Consider the following 17,968-nt stretch of genomic DNA (forward strand, 5'->3'; position numbering starts at 1 on the left):
AAAGCGCACGGTAAATAAAAGTGTCCATTACTCAATCCCAATCTCTGACACCAGTGGAGGAGTTGGAGTGAGGAGCCACAGCACTGCCTCGAACTGGATCGCAAACTGTTTCGCCCGCATTGTGTGGAAGCCTATTTACTTACACTCGCATACATACGCACATATGTATGTATGCATGTGTGTATATTCTGCGGGCGTGAATCGTTTGCTTGAGTACGCAAACACATGCCCATTCGTTTTGCGTAGCACTTTTTCTACTTTTCTGCTGTATTTTTCTTAGTTGCCCTTTTATTTTTGTTTATTTTTTCTATGCTGCTTTTCTACGCTCTAACTTCGAAGCCCCAACGTATCCATCATTCGTATCATTCCTCATGCTCTCGAGTTCTCCGTCATGCGCCAATGTCAACTACTCAGCGTACGTGTCCATTTGTGTGCTGACAGCTTTTCTGCACACACATACACACACTCAAACGCGCAAACGCTTCTAAATGCCCACAAACCCAACAAATTTATTGCCTTAACCACCTACTCCATAATCTATGTCTTGTGTCCAGCATCCTTCTGCGTCATTCAACTACATACACATACACATAAATGTTTATTCTAGTATTCTAGCGCCCTGTTATTCACATGCATTCGTAGATTTTATGTGGCACTTTGCTTGTCAAAAAAAGGAAAAAAGCAAACAAAGTACAACGCAAACTCATCAGCACCACAAAAATATCCTTAATAATTTTCTTAAATCAACAGAGTATCCCTACTTCATTCACTCTTTTCCTTGCAAACAAACACATACGCAAATATGTATGTATGCATGTGTGAGTGAACGCATGGCGTGAGTGGTCGATCTAACAGCATACACCCACAACAGCTTCCTTTTGAAGGGCTTCATTGGTCAGTTGCATGAAAATCTACAGCCTTTAGGTAAACAAGCAGGATTCCCATCATTTTTCCTATTTGACGCTCAGTTTATTTGTTTGTATGTATTTTATATTCGCTGCCATTTGCTATTGTATTTTGTGGCGAGTTTGCTCCAAAATTTGCTGTTGGGTTTCCAAAGGGCTCACTTACCTATATATGCCTGTGAAAGCTGCTCTCTTTATTATTTTCCAATGTTGTGTTGAGTATTTTACACACTCACAATTTCCAACCAGGCTTAAGGCTAAAGAGATTCTATAATTCTCAGTATCGAAGCCACTATCGAGGTTTTGTCCATTCGGATTTTCACATCCAAGCTAGTCACTCTTTTACTCTATGGCAGTCTTCAGTTTCTGGTAAGAAAAAACTCAGCATTGCGCTGTTGGGTACCTGACAACTTTTGGAATTGCAGGAAAAGCTCGACAGCTGGTATGGAGAACTTCCGTTGTTCCTCTGAAACGGGAACACTTTAGCGAGCTTAGATAGTCCGCGTCCAGAAAGACGTAAGACTCATTCTGCAAATAAATGGATGTAGTCGCCAAGGCCGAAGGTGCTTGAGCGCTTCATTTTGGATATTGTTGAGGTTCTTACTTGAGCAAGAAAAGAAGAAATTTCTTAAGCACACTGCGACTCGCAAATGCCGCAGGATTAGCAAACGTTTAATGCTCCATTGGTCATATTTTTTAAAACCTTCTTTGAGCACCCGGGTCTGGCCTTTTTTCGTCCTGTTTGAGGATCCGTTTTCAAAGGTTATATCCATAAATCGATAGAAAATTAAATTTTAGGAAACTACTTGTAAACTGAAGTTGTTGGATATAATAGAAATATGTTAAATTCACATCCAAAGTTGAAAAAGTTTGGCCAGACCCGGGTGCACAAGGGAGGGTGAAAAAAAATTGAATAAATTCGCGGTTAGGTATTTTTGATCAACTACAAGGTGCAAAATTAATCACCCAATCATTTTTGAATGACTCTTTTACTGAATAAAAAAAAACAAAAAAAATTCAGCGATGGCAATCGTTATTTGGACCTCCAGCGGCTCCGTTGCTTTTCGGTTTTTGTACAACAGCTGTTCAGCAAGTGCCAAATATAACTGACGTACGACGCCATTTGCAAAAGTTATAACATCTTGTGATGGGATGATTAAATTCCCGCCATCTTGTACAGGTGTATTTTTTCATAAGCAGCTTCTTCGTCGCAGAATTTACTGGTTGTTCAGAACACTCACACGCTATCCAAAGCTTGTGGTAAAGTTACTGGGTGCCTGGGCAAGTAAAGAAGATAAATCTTAGGTTGTAGGCAGAGTGGAAGAGAAGCCGAAGACAAAAAACAGTGCTAATGGAAACATTGCTGAGCGCTGGCAGAATAGATAGCGATCTTACACGTCGTTTTCGTCGACTGAACTACCGTTTTCGACAGCATTTATAGAGGATGCATCTGGGACGCGCTATATCGTTGAGGCATTCGGGAGAAAATCATCCAGCTAATTAAAACCCAGTACGAAAGCTTCAAATGCAGGGTTCAACATAATGGAAGTCTATCGTTTGTCTATCGGAAGTCTACCTTTGGCTCTATATCTGGTGTCGTGCTTTCAAGATCTGTAGACGGATGCCGCGGAGACATACAATGGAACTTCAGCAAATACTTCGAAGACCTAGATTACGCTCATGACATCTGCCTATTGTCAACAAAGCACTTCGATATGCAAAGACGCTCGACGTTTTGGGGGAAGAATCAAAGAAAATCGAGGTAAAGATTAACGGGGAAAAAACTAAATCACTTAAAGTAAATGCCGTGGGCCCAATCAGAAGCTTTAGCGTTATGAATCCAAAACGTCAAGAACTTCACCTACCTGGGAAGTATAATTTCTACGGACGGAGGCGCAGCAGACGACATACAAAGCAGAATCGCAAAAGCTCGTAGGAGGTTTTTTCAGCTGAACAAGATATGGAATTTTACATTGATTTCCATACATACAAAGTTGCGTATCTTCAACTCAAATGTAAAATCGGTTCTTTTGTATGGCTGTGAGACTTTGCTTATGACAGACTTGCTCGCAACAAGCTAAACAAATGTTATAGATGTTTATTGCGGAATTGGTACCCCAGAGCAATCAGCAACAGAGCGCTTTGGGCGAATTGTAAGCAGTTACGCATTCAGACTGAAATAAAGCAGAGGTGGTGGAGGTGGATTCGTTATACTCTTCAAAAGGAGCCCACAGAAATATGCAGGCAAGCACTCGATTGGAACCCCCAAAGCAAAAAAATACGGATCGTATTATCTCTCGAAGAGGTGATCACAATTGGCCACCGAGATGTTGTGATTTAACACCTTGTGAGTTCTTTCGCTGGTGCCACGTGAAAGAGAAGGTCTACGCCAACAGGCCAGAGTCGATTCAAGACCTCAAAGGTGGAATTCGTGAGGTTTTCGAGGACATAGGGCAGCCACTTTGCAATTCGGTTATGGAAAATTTCATGAAAAGGATATTGTCCTGTAAGCTTGGCCGTGGTGGTCATTTGCCTACTACCGGCATACCTTCCTCTTTATAATGAAATAAACATCCGATCATTTACATATATTAAAAAATAGCACTTTTCTTTGAATATCAAAATAACACCTATGCTTGGAAAACCCTATACATACATTCATGCTAAAAATTTCTTTAGTAAGAACCCATAAGAACCCTGCTAGTTGTATTTACAGAAGCGAGAGATACCGTATTCGAGAAAGAAGTCTCCACTTTAAACTGCTGGCGGTCGTTGACATTTGGCGCATGCATATTTAGGTTTTAGTAGCCACCCTCGTATTTACGTACATACATACATGTCTTAGATTTTAGTTTTTCTCGTGCAATCGGGTAAATGCACATGCACTTGCCATATTCGCAAAGTTTGCTAACAGTTGCAGCAGCTGAAGTGGAGTGGCAACAAAAATAAACAAGTCATCTAACCCCTGTACCAAAATCGAGTGGATTGTTTAGAGCTACAATGCGGCGCAATTGGAAAAGGGGCGAAAACTAAGAAGCAGCTAAGGACGCACTAACACACGCACAGGAATAAATGCACCCAAGTGTTGTATGGTAGCGAAGTAAACAAAATAGAATTAACATCCTTGTTAGCTGAAAAAACACGTTCGTTAAATATTCTTAGCAAAGGCAGGAGGATAACGCCATGGCATGCCGATGGCTGCTCTTGTCATTTTTGCTGTTGTTGCTTAAGAGCGCTGTCATTGACGTGTCGATGTCGATGTCGTGTTGATGAGTCGTTGTTGTCTCACTACCACCTTGTGTTGTTGTTGATGTTGTGTTACTCAAATTGCTGCCTAAGCGCAAACTGGCAATGCGAGCGCCTTTCTGTATTTGTCTATTTTTTTTTTGTTTTTTTTTCATTGTACACAAAGTTCTCTATTTGCCCAAATGTCTGCTGCATCCTTGTGTATCCTTCTTGTTGGTCGATCTGCTCGCTGTGTGTTTGTGCGCCCGGGCGCTTGTGTGAATTGTAACAGTTTGTTTGCGCGATTCGGTGGGATTTTTCCGGTGCTTTCTTTCATTTCATTTCATTTCGTCATTTCAGTAGTTATACCACATATTTTATTTTCCATGATATTTTTTCTTCTTCACATATTTATATTTGTTTGCCATTTCGTTGCTGTTTTTGTCACCCACTCGAGCACACACACGCACACATAGCTGGGGGAAAAGGGATAACTACCATGTCGCCTTTCTCAAGCACGATTATGGTAGCTTGCCTGTTGATGAATAGTGTAGATACTATGTGTGTATGTATGTGTGTATATATGTATGTATGTGTGTGCAGTATGCCAGCATTGGCTAAGAGACAAATATTTTAACAAGTGTCAAATCCACACGCTACTTAAAAACACGTACGCTATTTATGCTATAACGGTACTCAAAAGTGTTGCCATTATGAGCATTGCACATTCCTATTGCGTGCTTAAAATCTGTTGCGTTGCCTGAGCTTCAAGTTGTTAGCTTCATTTTTTGTGTCCAGATTTTTCTCCACACATTTTATTGTCGGACTGCTACTGACGGAAGAGTTTTTGGCAGTTGTTGACATTTTTATTGCTTTTAATTTACAGTTTTACAGGGCGAGTTGTTAGTGTGCCCGTTGATAATAGTCAAGAGCTGTGCTTTGTGTTGTTTTTGTTTTTGGTTCAGTGACTTTATGAGGTGTTTCTGATAAAAGTGCGGTTCTAATTGTGTTTTCACATTCGTAAAATATTTGGACTGCGTAATTTGATTTTTCAAATTTTTTATTACGCTAAGGTGGTTACCAAAGTTTGTAACGGTTAAGGTAAAATGTATACTACGAAAACTATCCATGTATTCCAATTCCCCTTGGTCATCTTCAAACCATTTTTCATCAAGCAATCGCCTGCTGCAGTTGTAAATTCTCCTTTATCACCTCAGTTGTCTCAAAACAAATCGCAGTCTTAGTTTGTATCTTGGGCACAGGAAACGGCCGAATCGAGCCATGATTGGTGACTTTGTTTTTTGTTTTTTTTTTGCAGAAACACCCTCTGATGTTTTCTATTGTCTGCCAAGAGGCAAAGAAACTTTTTCTATCATTTGGGTTTTCGCGCCCATAGCGGATCAAGTCCTTATGTTCTTTTTGGCTTGCCGGTGGTAGTATCGAATGGATCACCGACGGCAATCAAATAAACCAATTAACACAACCCTTAAGGGTTGGCGAAAATCCGTCACTGAACCTTACGCTAGGGTGCCGGCTGGAAATAAGCACCACATTTGCCCTATTTTAGGAGATACTTGCAGAGTTCGGAACTCGAAGAGTAACCAACTTCAGGCCGCTCGCGCAGCTGATGCACTTGAGCGAAATCCCCGACGAAGTGCCAATCAAATGGCGAAATAACTGAAAATATCTGACCGTAGCATCCGCCGCGTACTGAAAAATGATCTCAAAGTCAAGCCTTACAAGATCCAAAAGGCGCATGATCTCACAGCAAAGCAGCAACAAGTCAGACTTGAGAGAGCGAAGGAGTTGCTTCCGAACATTGTGATTTCTGATGAGAAAATTTTTCAAATTGAGCAGTTCGTAAACACCCAAATCGATATGGTTTATTTGACCGACCGTTCATACGAGAATTTGAGTCATCGATTGTTCACCAGAATGCAGCACCCCCCACAGGTAATGGTTTGGTCCGCTGTAACCGGAGATGAGCGCCCTCCAATCGTTTTCATCGAGTCTGGCGTCAAAGTAAATGCGAAGTATTGTCGGGAAAGTATTTTGGAGATTGCTTTGAAGCCGTGGGCAGACACACATTTCGGTGGCAGACCATGGACGTTTCAACAGGACTCGGCACCGTCTTATAAAGCTGAAGTGAACCAAGAATGGTTGAAAACAACGTTTTGAACTTGATAACGTCCACAGAATGGCTCCCAAATTCACCAGTCGCTAATCCGATGGATTATACTCTTTGAGCCATTTTGGAGAGCAAAGTCCGAACTAAACAATTCACCAGTCTCGAGGCGTTGAAAAAAGTTATTTTGCGCGAGTGGGCCAAAATACCTGCAAGCCACATTCCGACAGCTTACGATTCGTTTCTGGACCGTCTCAAGGCCATAGTCAAGGCGAAAGGTGGTCATATCGAGCAAAATTAAATTGATTCTTAATTTTGTATTCTTTTCACACATTTTTACTTTGAATTGAATAAAAGTATATTAATTTTCCAAACTAAATTTGTAGTATTTTTAATTGGTTACACTTGGAGTGCTGGACCCTGTTACTAAGTTAGGGTACTACGGTTCGATACTTCTCAATAGTACAGCATTACTCAAAGTATTTTTAACATGGTCGAAGCTGAAGGGCTGGATTAATGCGACCCGTGCCGAAAATCTGTCAGACTTGCGGTCTTTTTCATAAATAACCAAGTAGCTTACGGATATCTGGCACCCTCCGTGTAGTTCGGAGCTATACACGGGCGGACATCTTTTCTACGACACTAGTGGGTCCAAAAATGAATAGTCTATACAAAAAAGGAGATCGATCCTCCTCCTAACAGACCAACAGCAACGACCAGTTTCGCAAACCAAGCAACGGTTGCACCGAGCTCCAAAAACTACCACAAATCGGCCTAATAAGTCGAACAAAACAATTAGTGACAGCTGTAGTTAAAGTCAAGCCGGTAGCTATAACATCAGCAGTACTTCCTACATGTCCCAGTACAAGCAAAAGTGCCCTAGCCCAGCAGTCAACTGCGATTCAACACGCAAAAACGGTCACGGCCGGACGCACAGCTACTGATAGCTCCGGTACCGAAGGATGTCTGCTTGTGAGGGTGGTAGATCCAGCGAAAGCGGGCTACCAGGATCGCAGAAACGCTGAAAGGCTACTTAGGAGTGTGAATGAAACTCAACCTAAGGAAAATGAGCTCACACACTAGCTGAAGGAAGCAATTGAAAGAGCGAAAGCAATCATGCTCGACTTCAGCCTCAATTGTAAGCCAGTGCAATCTGCTTCAAACAGACAACGGTCCTTGGAGGAAAGTAAGCCTAATGCAAAAATACCCAAAATCGTAGGCGTGACGCCCAAAAAGTCCATTGCGGAGGTTGCGAAAGACCGCATCATCACAGGAGTTTTGCTGGATTAAGGCTGAGCTAATGAAAGTGGCACTGAAGATTATTCTTCTGTTTATGTAATACATTTCGATGTAAATTCATAGACCCATGCCGTATTGCCGTCAATAATATTTAAATATATCGCACTTGTTACGTTAAAGCGTAACAACTCAAAATTTCCAAATTTTAGTTTTTTGCAAGAAAACAATGTACAGTGGTCATCTCTACCCACTGTAAAAATCGTTCAGTGGTTTGTCTAGTCTTTCGTTAAGTGTATAAAAAAATTTCAGGAAAAGAGTAACAACTCAATAATTTGTTATTTTAGCGCAACTACTAAACAAATAAGAGTGAAACAACCGTTATATTGTTTTTAATGATATTTTCGTGCAATTATATTACATATTTTTTTCCTTGTAATATATTATTAATATTTACGGAAACAGTTTTTCGTCTCTACTGAAAATGTTCAGATTTTGAGTTGTTACGCTTTAAAGTAACAAGGGCGATATGGGGATTCTGATTAAAAAGTTCGCAATTTTGATGACTTTTTTTTAATTTTTAGAAATTTTATACGAAGTTTGTAACTCGTATTTATAAGAAAATTGTTTGAGAATGAGCTATATTTTCACAAAAAATTAATGAAAATTACAAAAAAAAAGGAAAAGTAGGCAAAACTAACTGATCAAGACACTGTCAGAAGTTGTGGTTGTCGAAAATTGAAAAATATTTTATTCAAAATAAAACAAAAAAGATTTGCTCACATACTTAAGCCCCTTTATCTTTTTATAATATTCGCAATACTTTTCAACCTAAATTTTTTGTTAATTTTTTTTAAATATATTTATATTGTATAAATCAAAGTTCCAAATTTGGTACAACATTAACAAAATTCAAAAATTTCAAAAAATTCTCATCACAGTTTTCAACTTTTTAATCGATTATTCAGAAAACATCGGGGTACGCAGTTTTATAGTTGATCAAAATGTTGCGGTACTATAGTTTTTCTGCGAGTTGTACTTTATATACATTCTTTCCCCCTATTGCATTACTCTTTATAATTTCTTCTGCAGTCTACTTAATTTTCTTCTTTTCTCCTCTTTCCAGTTATGCCGTCATCATTGGCCTCATAGAAATCCTGTCGCGCCGCTGTATGAAGATACGCGAGTCCATTGAGAACCATCAAAGTGTGGTACTCTCATTATTGGCCACGCTTGGCTTCCTCACGCGCTTCATTGATGTTTGTCCAGCAGGTGAGTCACAAGTGGAGGCGGTAGAGAATGCCCAACAACAAGCAATCAAAATCGTTTAACCACTTTTAAACACCAGTAGCTGCAACGTGGTTTCAAGCATTCGATAAATACATAAATAAATTTTCTACATTTGTTGTGGAGACGTGCTGCAACTGCTAAAAGAGCCTTTATGGCGGCGATTAGTGCTTGTTAACATCTACTGACTAATTTCACGTACAAATTTGTTTTATAGTTTTCTATAAATGCATTTTTGAATAACTTTTTTCCTACACACTTACGTAAATGTCTGTTTTTCCAATCTTTTGCAGGACCCACAGATACGACGCGTTTCCTAAGCGCGGCAAAATCCACGGAGCTCTTCGGTTCAGTCTCAATGCTCTATGCGTGCGTTGTGCCAATCGGTAAGTAGCGGCTGCAATAAAAAAAGTAACAAAAAACAAAATTGGGAAATTAATTGAGATTTTTGGATAGTGGAAAGTCGATACGTTTTTTTTTACATTTTTTGGTTGTGATTCATTACTCACTCAGCATTGCTCTTGATAGTCGTATCTCTACTGCCTCACATCTTTCGCACAATCATTCGTCTAAGTACATTCTAATCGAGTACAAAGTGCATTTTACGGTTGATTGACTTTTTGTCGAATGTTTGTAAAGGAACGTGAGATACGAGCAAAGGCGGAAATTAGTTATTTAACCCTTTTGTGTTTTTATTGGCTTCATATCCGGGCTGTGCAAATGTTGCCTGTGGATGAAGGTCTTGAAAGAGTTGCATTCCACTGTAATGTTTTGTTGTAATGCTTCTATTTAAATTTTTTTCTTTTCTGAAATTCGGACACTTTGCAGGTGAATGCATTCCATCGCGTACGGTTTCATTGGCGGCAGCTACTTTCAATCTATTGGTCTCTATGGCGGTGCTGGACTTGGCGACGTTTCAGGTAAGCAAAGGTGGTGGATTAGTTTGGTATAGAGTAGAAGAAATTTCATTTAAGAACTTTAATTAAATTTGACGCAAATGAAATATAAGAAATTAGGTGGATTATAGGAAGGATTACAAATCATTTAATTAAATTGTATTAAAACGAAATTGAAAAGTATACAATTAATAAGCATAAAAAATGAAATAATATAAAATTGATTAAAATATTTGTTTAAGTAATAAGAAATAAAAAAAGTGAAATAAAATAAAATAAAACAAAATAAAATGAAAGAAAAAAAGTACAAAAAATGTATCAAAAAAAGTTAAATAAAGTAAAGTAAAATAAAACAAAATTAAATTAAATTAAACTAAATTAAATAAAAATAAAATGAAAAAAGAAAATTAAATAAAATAAAGTAAAATAAAAAAAGAAAATGAAATAAACTAAAACTAAATTAAAATGGCATAAAATTGAAAAAAAAGAAATTTAATCAAACTTACACGCAATAAAATAAAATTAATTAATGAAATTGTATTGAAAAAACTCAAATAAAATGAAATAAAAAATTAAATAAAATCAAATTAAATTAAAATAAAATTATATTCAAATAAAATCAAAGAAATATCAAATGAAATCAAAATAAAATAAAATAAAATAAAATTATATTTATATATAATTGGCCCGTACACCCTTTTTGGGTGTTTGACCGAGCTCCTCCTCCAAATGGAGGGACCTACAGTTTCAGGCCCACTCCGAACGGCAGATATTTTCATGAGGAGCTTTTTCATGGCAGAAAAACACTCGAAAGTTTTCCATTGCCTGCCGAGGGGCGACCGCTATTAGAAAAATGTTTTTAAATTATATTTTGGAGGTTCACCGAGATTAAATTAAAATGAAATAAAATAAAAGAAAAAATTAATTTAAATAAAATAAAATTAATTAATGTAATTAAATAAAATTATATTGAAAAATAAAATTAAAATGCAATGAAATAAAAAAAAAATTAAATAATATGAAATTAAATTAAAATAAGATGCAGTACAATCTAGCCAAATAAAATTTTATAACTTTAGTGGCGCGTTTTATCCCAAAAATAGTATAATTTTTTAACAATAAAAAATACTTTCCTCTTACCTTAATCAATTGAGTACGTAATGTTTAATATATTGTATTAAGACATTTTTTAAACAAGTTTAAACAAGAAACAAAAAAAAATTTTTTTTTTATTTCTACAGTGACCTGACTTCCTAAGCACAGACAATTTATTATAATATATTCCAATTTTTATACAAAATTAACCAAAAATATTAAGAATATTGTAAACAGATAAAGTCATACACCTGTTCTCAGAGCAAGTAATTCAATAGTTAATTCGAGCGCCACCTTGTAAAAACATCTCTACCATTTTCGTGTCCTATTAATCAGGAGGAATTTTCGCTAGTCGTTTTATTGTTATTTCTAATGAAGTAGAGCCCCCATGAAAAAGACGTGAATGCTATACAGGGTGCGCCATCTTTTATTTCGGTATGTAAACGCTGAATAACTTTGCCATTTATCAACCGATCGACTTCAACATATATGTTTTCGATGCGTCAGTTCAGTACAATTTCGACCATGGATATTCCCAGCACTTCTATCCAAAGGCACTGTGGAACTGATCCGAGTCATGGTGAAAATCTTCAGAGCTAGCCTAATATTGGAATACATTCCAAAGATATGGAGGAAAGTGAAGGTAATATTTATTCCTAAGGGAGGTAACAAACCCCCTGATTCTCCAAAATCTTACAGACCAATCAGTCTATCGTCGTTCATGCTAAAGACAATGGAAAAACTACTCGAATATCATCTAAGAGAAGAAGTAATCTTCAAAAAACCCCTTCATAAGCTGCAATTTGCTTACCAAAAAGGGAAATCCACAGTCACAGCACTGCACACACTCGTTGTCAATATAGAAAAGGCCCTAAATCAAAAAGAAATAGCCCTATGTTCCTTTATGGACATAGAGGGAGCCTTCGACAACGCAAATTACAAATCCATGGAAACAGCACTCGAAAAAAGAGGTGCAAACCCAATAATAACTCACTGGATAAGCCAAATGCTTAATCAGAGGATTATTAAAGCCTCGCTAGGACAAGCTGAACTGAATGTCACAACAGTAAAGGGATGTCCGCAAGGAGGAGTTCTTTCTCCACTGCTATGGTCCCTACTAGTTGATGACTTGGTGCAGCACCTAAACAACAAGGGATTCATAACCATTGGTTATGCAGATGACATATCTGTTATAATAAAAGGCAACCATGAAAGTACACTAACAGACTTAATGCAAAATGCCTTGAACGCAACATGGGAATGGTGTAAAAAGGAGGGGCTGTCGATCAACCCTAACAAAACCACAATAATCCCCTTCACAAGAAAAAGAAAGTTAAAGTTTCCTGCATTGAAACTAAATGAAACAGTGATAGAACTAAAGGAAGAGGTCAAATATCTAGGTTTAACCTTAGATAAAAAACTCACTTGGGAATCACATATAAATAATATAACAAAAAAAGCCACGAAATCCTTGTGGACAACCAAACAATTACTAGGGAGATCCTGGGGCCTCAGCCCTAGTATGGCCCTCTGGATATACACCCAAATGGTTAGACCAATCATACTGTATGGGGCACTAGTATGGTGGAGCAAATCTATCCAACAAACAACGATAACCAAACTGGGAAAAGTACAAAGGCTTGCTTGCCTATGCATCACAGGGGCTATGAGAACTACCCCAACAGCTGGCATGGAAGCACTCCTTAATCTCCCACCACTTCATATAGCAATCCAAGAGGAAGCAGCTACGCAAGCACTCATGCTACACATGAAAGTAAATTTCAAATTGGGCAACCTCACCGGTCACCTAAATATCCTAAACAAAATCAAAAACACCATAAGCATGGCTCAAGTTTCAGACCACATTGACCCAACCCTCTGTTTCACAAAAGGATACTCAGTTACCTTTCCAGAGAGGATAGAGTGGAAAACAAACCCGAAATGGATGAATGATGATTCACAAAAATGGTACACTGATGGATCAAAAACACCTTACGGTGTAGGAGCAGGTGTAGTGGGGCCCAGAATCCACAAATCATACACTCTCACCAGGGACACCACTATCTTCCAAGCGGAACTATACGCAATAATGGAAGCAGTAAACATCATGCAACGCAGAAACCACAAGAGAGTAAGAATTAAAATACTCTCGGACAGCCAATTAGTCCTAAAAGCTCTAGATAGCTATACATATGTTACAACTCAAAAACCCTCTTAGAATGCCACAAGGCACTCAATAATCTGGCATCCAAAAACAATGTCTCATTAATTTGGGTACCGGGACATGAGGGATATGACGGCAACGAAAAGGCAGACGTTCAAGCCAAAAAAGGGGCAGATGAAAACTTCATCGGACCTAGTCCTATGTTCGGATTCAACAAAAACAACCTAAAACAAAAAATAAAATACTGGGCCAAAACTCTATTAAATCAGCATTGGAACAATGTAGAGGGTCTTAGACATTCCAAAAAGTTCCTAAGTTTCAACGCTAAAAGAGCCAACATGGCCCTCACGTTAAACAAAAAGAGCATTCGCACTCTCACAGGCGCCCTCATGGGTCACTTCGCCTGCAACAAACACTTACATAAATTAGGCATAACTAACACCAGCACCTGCAGATTCTGCTGCGAAGATGAGGAGTCTATGGAACATCTCATTATCGAATGTCCGGGGTTGACGCATAGAAGAAAAAGGTTTTTAAACAAGTTCATGCTTACAGATGAAGACCTTCAATCACTCCCTCAGAAGGAGCTGGTACAATTCATAAGCATACTTAACAGTCAATAGACAGCATAGGGTGCACAATAGATCAATATGGTCGCAGTGCTAAAGGGCTACTCCTTAACCCTCTACAACCATTAACCATTAACCATGGATCGCTTTACACCGAAACAACGCACTGAAATGGTGACGCTGTACATCATAAATAGTCGTTCTATTGTTCTAACTCAACGCACATATCGCAAAAAGTAACGCGGCAAATAGGCGCCGTCTGACAATACTATTCGTCGGTTGGTGTCGAATTTTTTTGAGGACGGGACAGTAAGAGATCCTCGAAATATCGTTCATCAACGACCAAGACATTCCAATGAACTTGTTGAAGTGGTGAGGGAGAGCTTTGCCCAGGAGCCAACAGTGTCGTATCGTCGTCGCGCTCAGCATTTTGGCGTCAGTGAAACTAAAATGCGGCGCATTTTAAAGGATGATTTAAATTTGTTTCCATACAAAGAGCAAGTGACACAAAAAATATTGCCGACAGACCATTCACGTCGCTTGGAATACGGCCAAACAGTCGCTCGAATGGTTAACACTGAACCCAATTTTTGGAAGCAAATATTAATGATTGACGAGGCACATTTTAACCTCTCTGGCAGCGTGAATAAACCAAATCCCTACGAGATTCATGAAATGCCATTGCATGACCGGAAAGTAACTGTTTGGGCCGGCATTTGCGCCAAAACCGATATCGATGGATGTTGGCTCATTATGTCTGCCGCAAATGCGTGAGAAAGGTTTAGACAGTTACTGGTTTCAACAAGACGGTGCGCCATGCCACGCTGCGAATGCAACAATTGAATTTCTGCAACGAAAATTCCCGGCACATCTAGTGACAAAAAGAGGCGACTTCAGAAAAAAGATCGCAGTTTGTGATAGCTAATAAAGGTGGCCACTTGATTGATATTTTATTCAAAAAATAGTAGTAAATATATATGTATATATATCACTGTGGGCAAAAAGTAAGGTGAATTTGGTTGTAAAATTAAAAATCTTAATTTATTCTATAAATCAATTTCATCCCCTTCAAAATAATCCCCTCTCGATGAAATACACTTATGCCAACGTTTTTTCCAATCCCCGAAACATGCCAAATAGTCCATTTCCGGTATAACCATCAGCGCCTTCTTCGATTCAGCTTTTATCTCCTCAATCGACTCGAAACGCGTTCCCCGGAGTGGTCTCTTGAGTTTTGGGAATAGCCAGAAGTCACACGGAGCCAAATCAGGCGAATACGGTGGTTGCGGAACAATATGCGTGGAATTGTTGGCGAAACGGTCACGAAGAACGAGTGCAATGTGAGATGGTGCATTATCGTGATGCTAAAATCAAGAGTTGTTGGCCCATAATTCTGGTCTTTTTAGACGAATTGCTTCACGTAAACGACGCATAACGCTCAAATAGTATTCCTAATTAACAGTTTGGCCAGGTAGAAGGAATTCACCACACCACGAAAATCGAAAAAAACTGTCATCATGACTTTTATTTTTTAACGACTTTGACGTGCTCTTTTCGGTCTGGCCTCGCCTTTAGCACGATATTCGCTTGATTGGTCGGTTGTTTCAGGGTCGTAAGCATAAATCCAAGTCTCATCTCCCGTAATGATGCATTTGAGCTTGTCCTGATAGTCTGAAAGCATTGTTTCACACACATCAAAGCGACGACTTTTTTCCAAGAAATTGAGAGTTTTCGGTACCAAACGAGATTTGACTTTTCGTAGGCCCAAATGGTCTTTCAAAATGGTTTTCACAGATCCTTCTGATATTCCGATCATATCAGTAAGGTCTTTAACAGTCAACCGATGACTTTTGAGCACTAACTCCTTCACTTTATTGACGTGTTGATCATCTGTTGACGTCGATGGTCGTCCGGAGCGCTCCAAGTCATCAACACGTTCTCGACCCTCTTTGAAGTCTTTGTACCACTTGTAAACATTTTGCTGCGACATGGTCGAATCACCAAATGCCTTCTGCAACATGTTAAACGATTCCGCAGCCGAAATTTCATTCCGCAAATAAAATTTGATGGCACTGGAACAGAGGCTCAATCAAATCAGGCATTGTAAAAATCGAAAAATGCACTCTAGGTCGTTTGGTAAACACAAGCGTAAATATAATACTGATAATGACATTCACATGAAAGTTGGCCCAGATGTTATTAACAGTGCTGCCAACTCATGAAAAAAATAAGTAGAGCGAAATTTTAATCCCGCGAAGTTTCACAAATAAATTCACCTTACTTTTTGCCCACAGTAGTGTATATATAATTGGCGCGTACACCCTTTTTGGGTGTTTGGCCGAACTCCTCCTCCTATTTGTGGTGTGCGTCTTGATTTTGTTCCACAAATGGAGGGACCTACAGTTTCAACCCGACTCCGAACGGTAGATATTTTTATGAGGAGCTTTTTCGTGGCAGAAATACATTAAGAACATGTTTTTCTTATTTTTGGTGTTTCACCGAGATTCGAACCTACGTTCTCTCTGTGAATTCCGAATGGTAGTCACGCAACAACCCATTCGGCTACAGCGGCCGAGCTGCAGGTTAAATCCATTGCTGCTTAGGGTGCTATTAGGTTGAAGGAGATTGGCCTTTGGATACAACTTCCTGTAGGACATAGTAGCATCTTGAAGCAGATCTCCCCTTCTTTCTCTGTTATTCGCAAACTAAGGGTTGTGCTAGGGCAATCTTTCCGAGCAGGCAATCTGGGCATAGGAATATAGAGGGAAATGAAATTGGCGTTGAGCTTGCCAGGAAGGGGTCGGCAGAACCGGTTCCAGCTGTCCACTTCTTAGACATCGGTGTCCCCTTGGCCGTCGTTAAAGGGAAAATACACAATTTCTTTCGTAAAAAAGCGCAAGACAGATCGTCTGTCTCATCGTGTGCTTTTTCGAAAACACTATGGCCTCAATACGATATAAACAGAACGCTTAAGGTGATGGGAATCCCTCGCCATTCAATATCCAAACTCATTACGGTGTTCACTGGTCACTGGGTGATCGGTACTCATGCGGAGAACGTGGGAATTCCGTACAACCCCCATTGCAGAAGCTGTGGGGATCCTGCAGAGAAAGAGACTGTGGAACACTTTCTCTGCAAATGACCGGCTCCGGCGGCTAGGCGCTTGAGATTCCTTAGCGTGCCCTTTGGGGATGCCTTGAAGAAATTCTCCAACCTAGATCCCTTTCCCTTCCTCCACTACATCAACAGGATGCTGTAGACGGTTTTCTCTTCCCTAAATCTTTTCACAGGAAGTGGTCCACATTATGGTATCAAAACGGCACGTAAGTGCTACTTGAAGTGTACCTGGGGTACTCTTGCCATCTTACCTACCTACCTACCGTTACTGTTAACTGCGCCCGTTATGTGAACAAAACTATACAAATACCCTTATTCAGTAATGCGCTCGAGCATAAAAATACGTTAAAAACAGAATATAATTTTGGCCTTTAAATGGGAAGTCTCTCATGACACAAAAAGCAGTTCTTCTTTTCAAAACAACTGAATTTTAAAAACTCTTGCAGCCAATTTAAATAGCTCCGCAAGCGAGGAAAAAAATCGTCCCACGACACGCTCCACTGACAGTTCAATTGCTTGCTTTCGTCCTTCACTTCAACGCTACGCTTATTGGTGTTGGCCCACAACACCGTTATTGGAAGTTATCGTTATTTCTTTATTTGTTTTAAACCAAATGTGTTCGGTAAAGTTTTGCATTTTCCGGAAATTGCAACTTCAATTTAGTTGGTTGCCATTCGAAACAAAGCAAAGGACCTGTGGCATTCAATATTCACCCGTAGACCCACAGCGACTCTCGAAACTTTTTCCTAAATTCAATTCGTTTGAGTTGTTGCCTCAATAGACGCCAGCATAGCTGTGATTGTGTGCGTGTGCTTATCATCTGTAACTTTGAACTGTTTTCGATTTGTCCTGAACTTTATATTCACTTTCATGCCTTTCATATGTGTTTTATTTTAATTTTATTTGTCTTTTTGTTGACATTCCTTCTGCCTCATCGTCTGCTTCTGTATTTTAATTTTGTAACGATTTTACGTTTGAAAAACTTTCCGAGTGCAAAGCAAAGAAGCGAATGAATGCTTTTGAACAGTTTTTTCTGCATTTACTTCGTTGTTTGTTTGTTGATTTGTTTGTTTGTGACTTTGTCAATATGTTGGTTTATTGGTTGGTTGGTTTGTTCATTTGCATGAGCTTGATTTGTTGCTGCAGTAGGGGAAGAACTGAGTTGGTATACCACGTGGGTATTTATTTAATTTTCCAACTTTAAAAAACTATGTGAATAGTAACGGTAAGAAATTTCGCTCGAAACGTTATCGCTGAAACTGTGGCCTTTGAGGATTTTGAGGCAAAAGATAAATTGTTCTGCAAAATGTATGCCAATATATCAGATACGCGCTGGAATGATTGTTCTT

General features: G+C 39.0%; 1 protein-coding gene across 2 annotated transcripts in view; it reads left to right on the plus strand.

The window, feature by feature from the left end:
* The window catches only part of LOC128862994 (S phase cyclin A-associated protein in the endoplasmic reticulum), a 148,428-nt gene that overhangs the window by 109,586 nt on the left and 20,874 nt on the right, over positions 1-17,968 (plus strand). For both annotated transcript variants that reach the window (XR_008454567.1, XM_054101860.1), the window contains exons 7-9: positions 8,618-8,763; positions 9,072-9,164; positions 9,607-9,698. Coding sequence is in view for 1 of the 2 variants with exons in the window: in XM_054101860.1 (XP_053957835.1) it covers positions 8,618-8,763; positions 9,072-9,164; positions 9,607-9,698 (331 nt within the window). In the remaining variant the exon portion in view is untranslated. The remainder of the gene's footprint in view (positions 1-8,617; positions 8,764-9,071; positions 9,165-9,606; positions 9,699-17,968) is intronic.

The sequence above is a fragment of the Anastrepha ludens genome, chromosome 5, assembly GCF_028408465.1.
Source record: "Anastrepha ludens isolate Willacy chromosome 5, idAnaLude1.1, whole genome shotgun sequence".
Taxonomy (NCBI): Eukaryota; Metazoa; Arthropoda; class Insecta; order Diptera; family Tephritidae; genus Anastrepha; species Anastrepha ludens.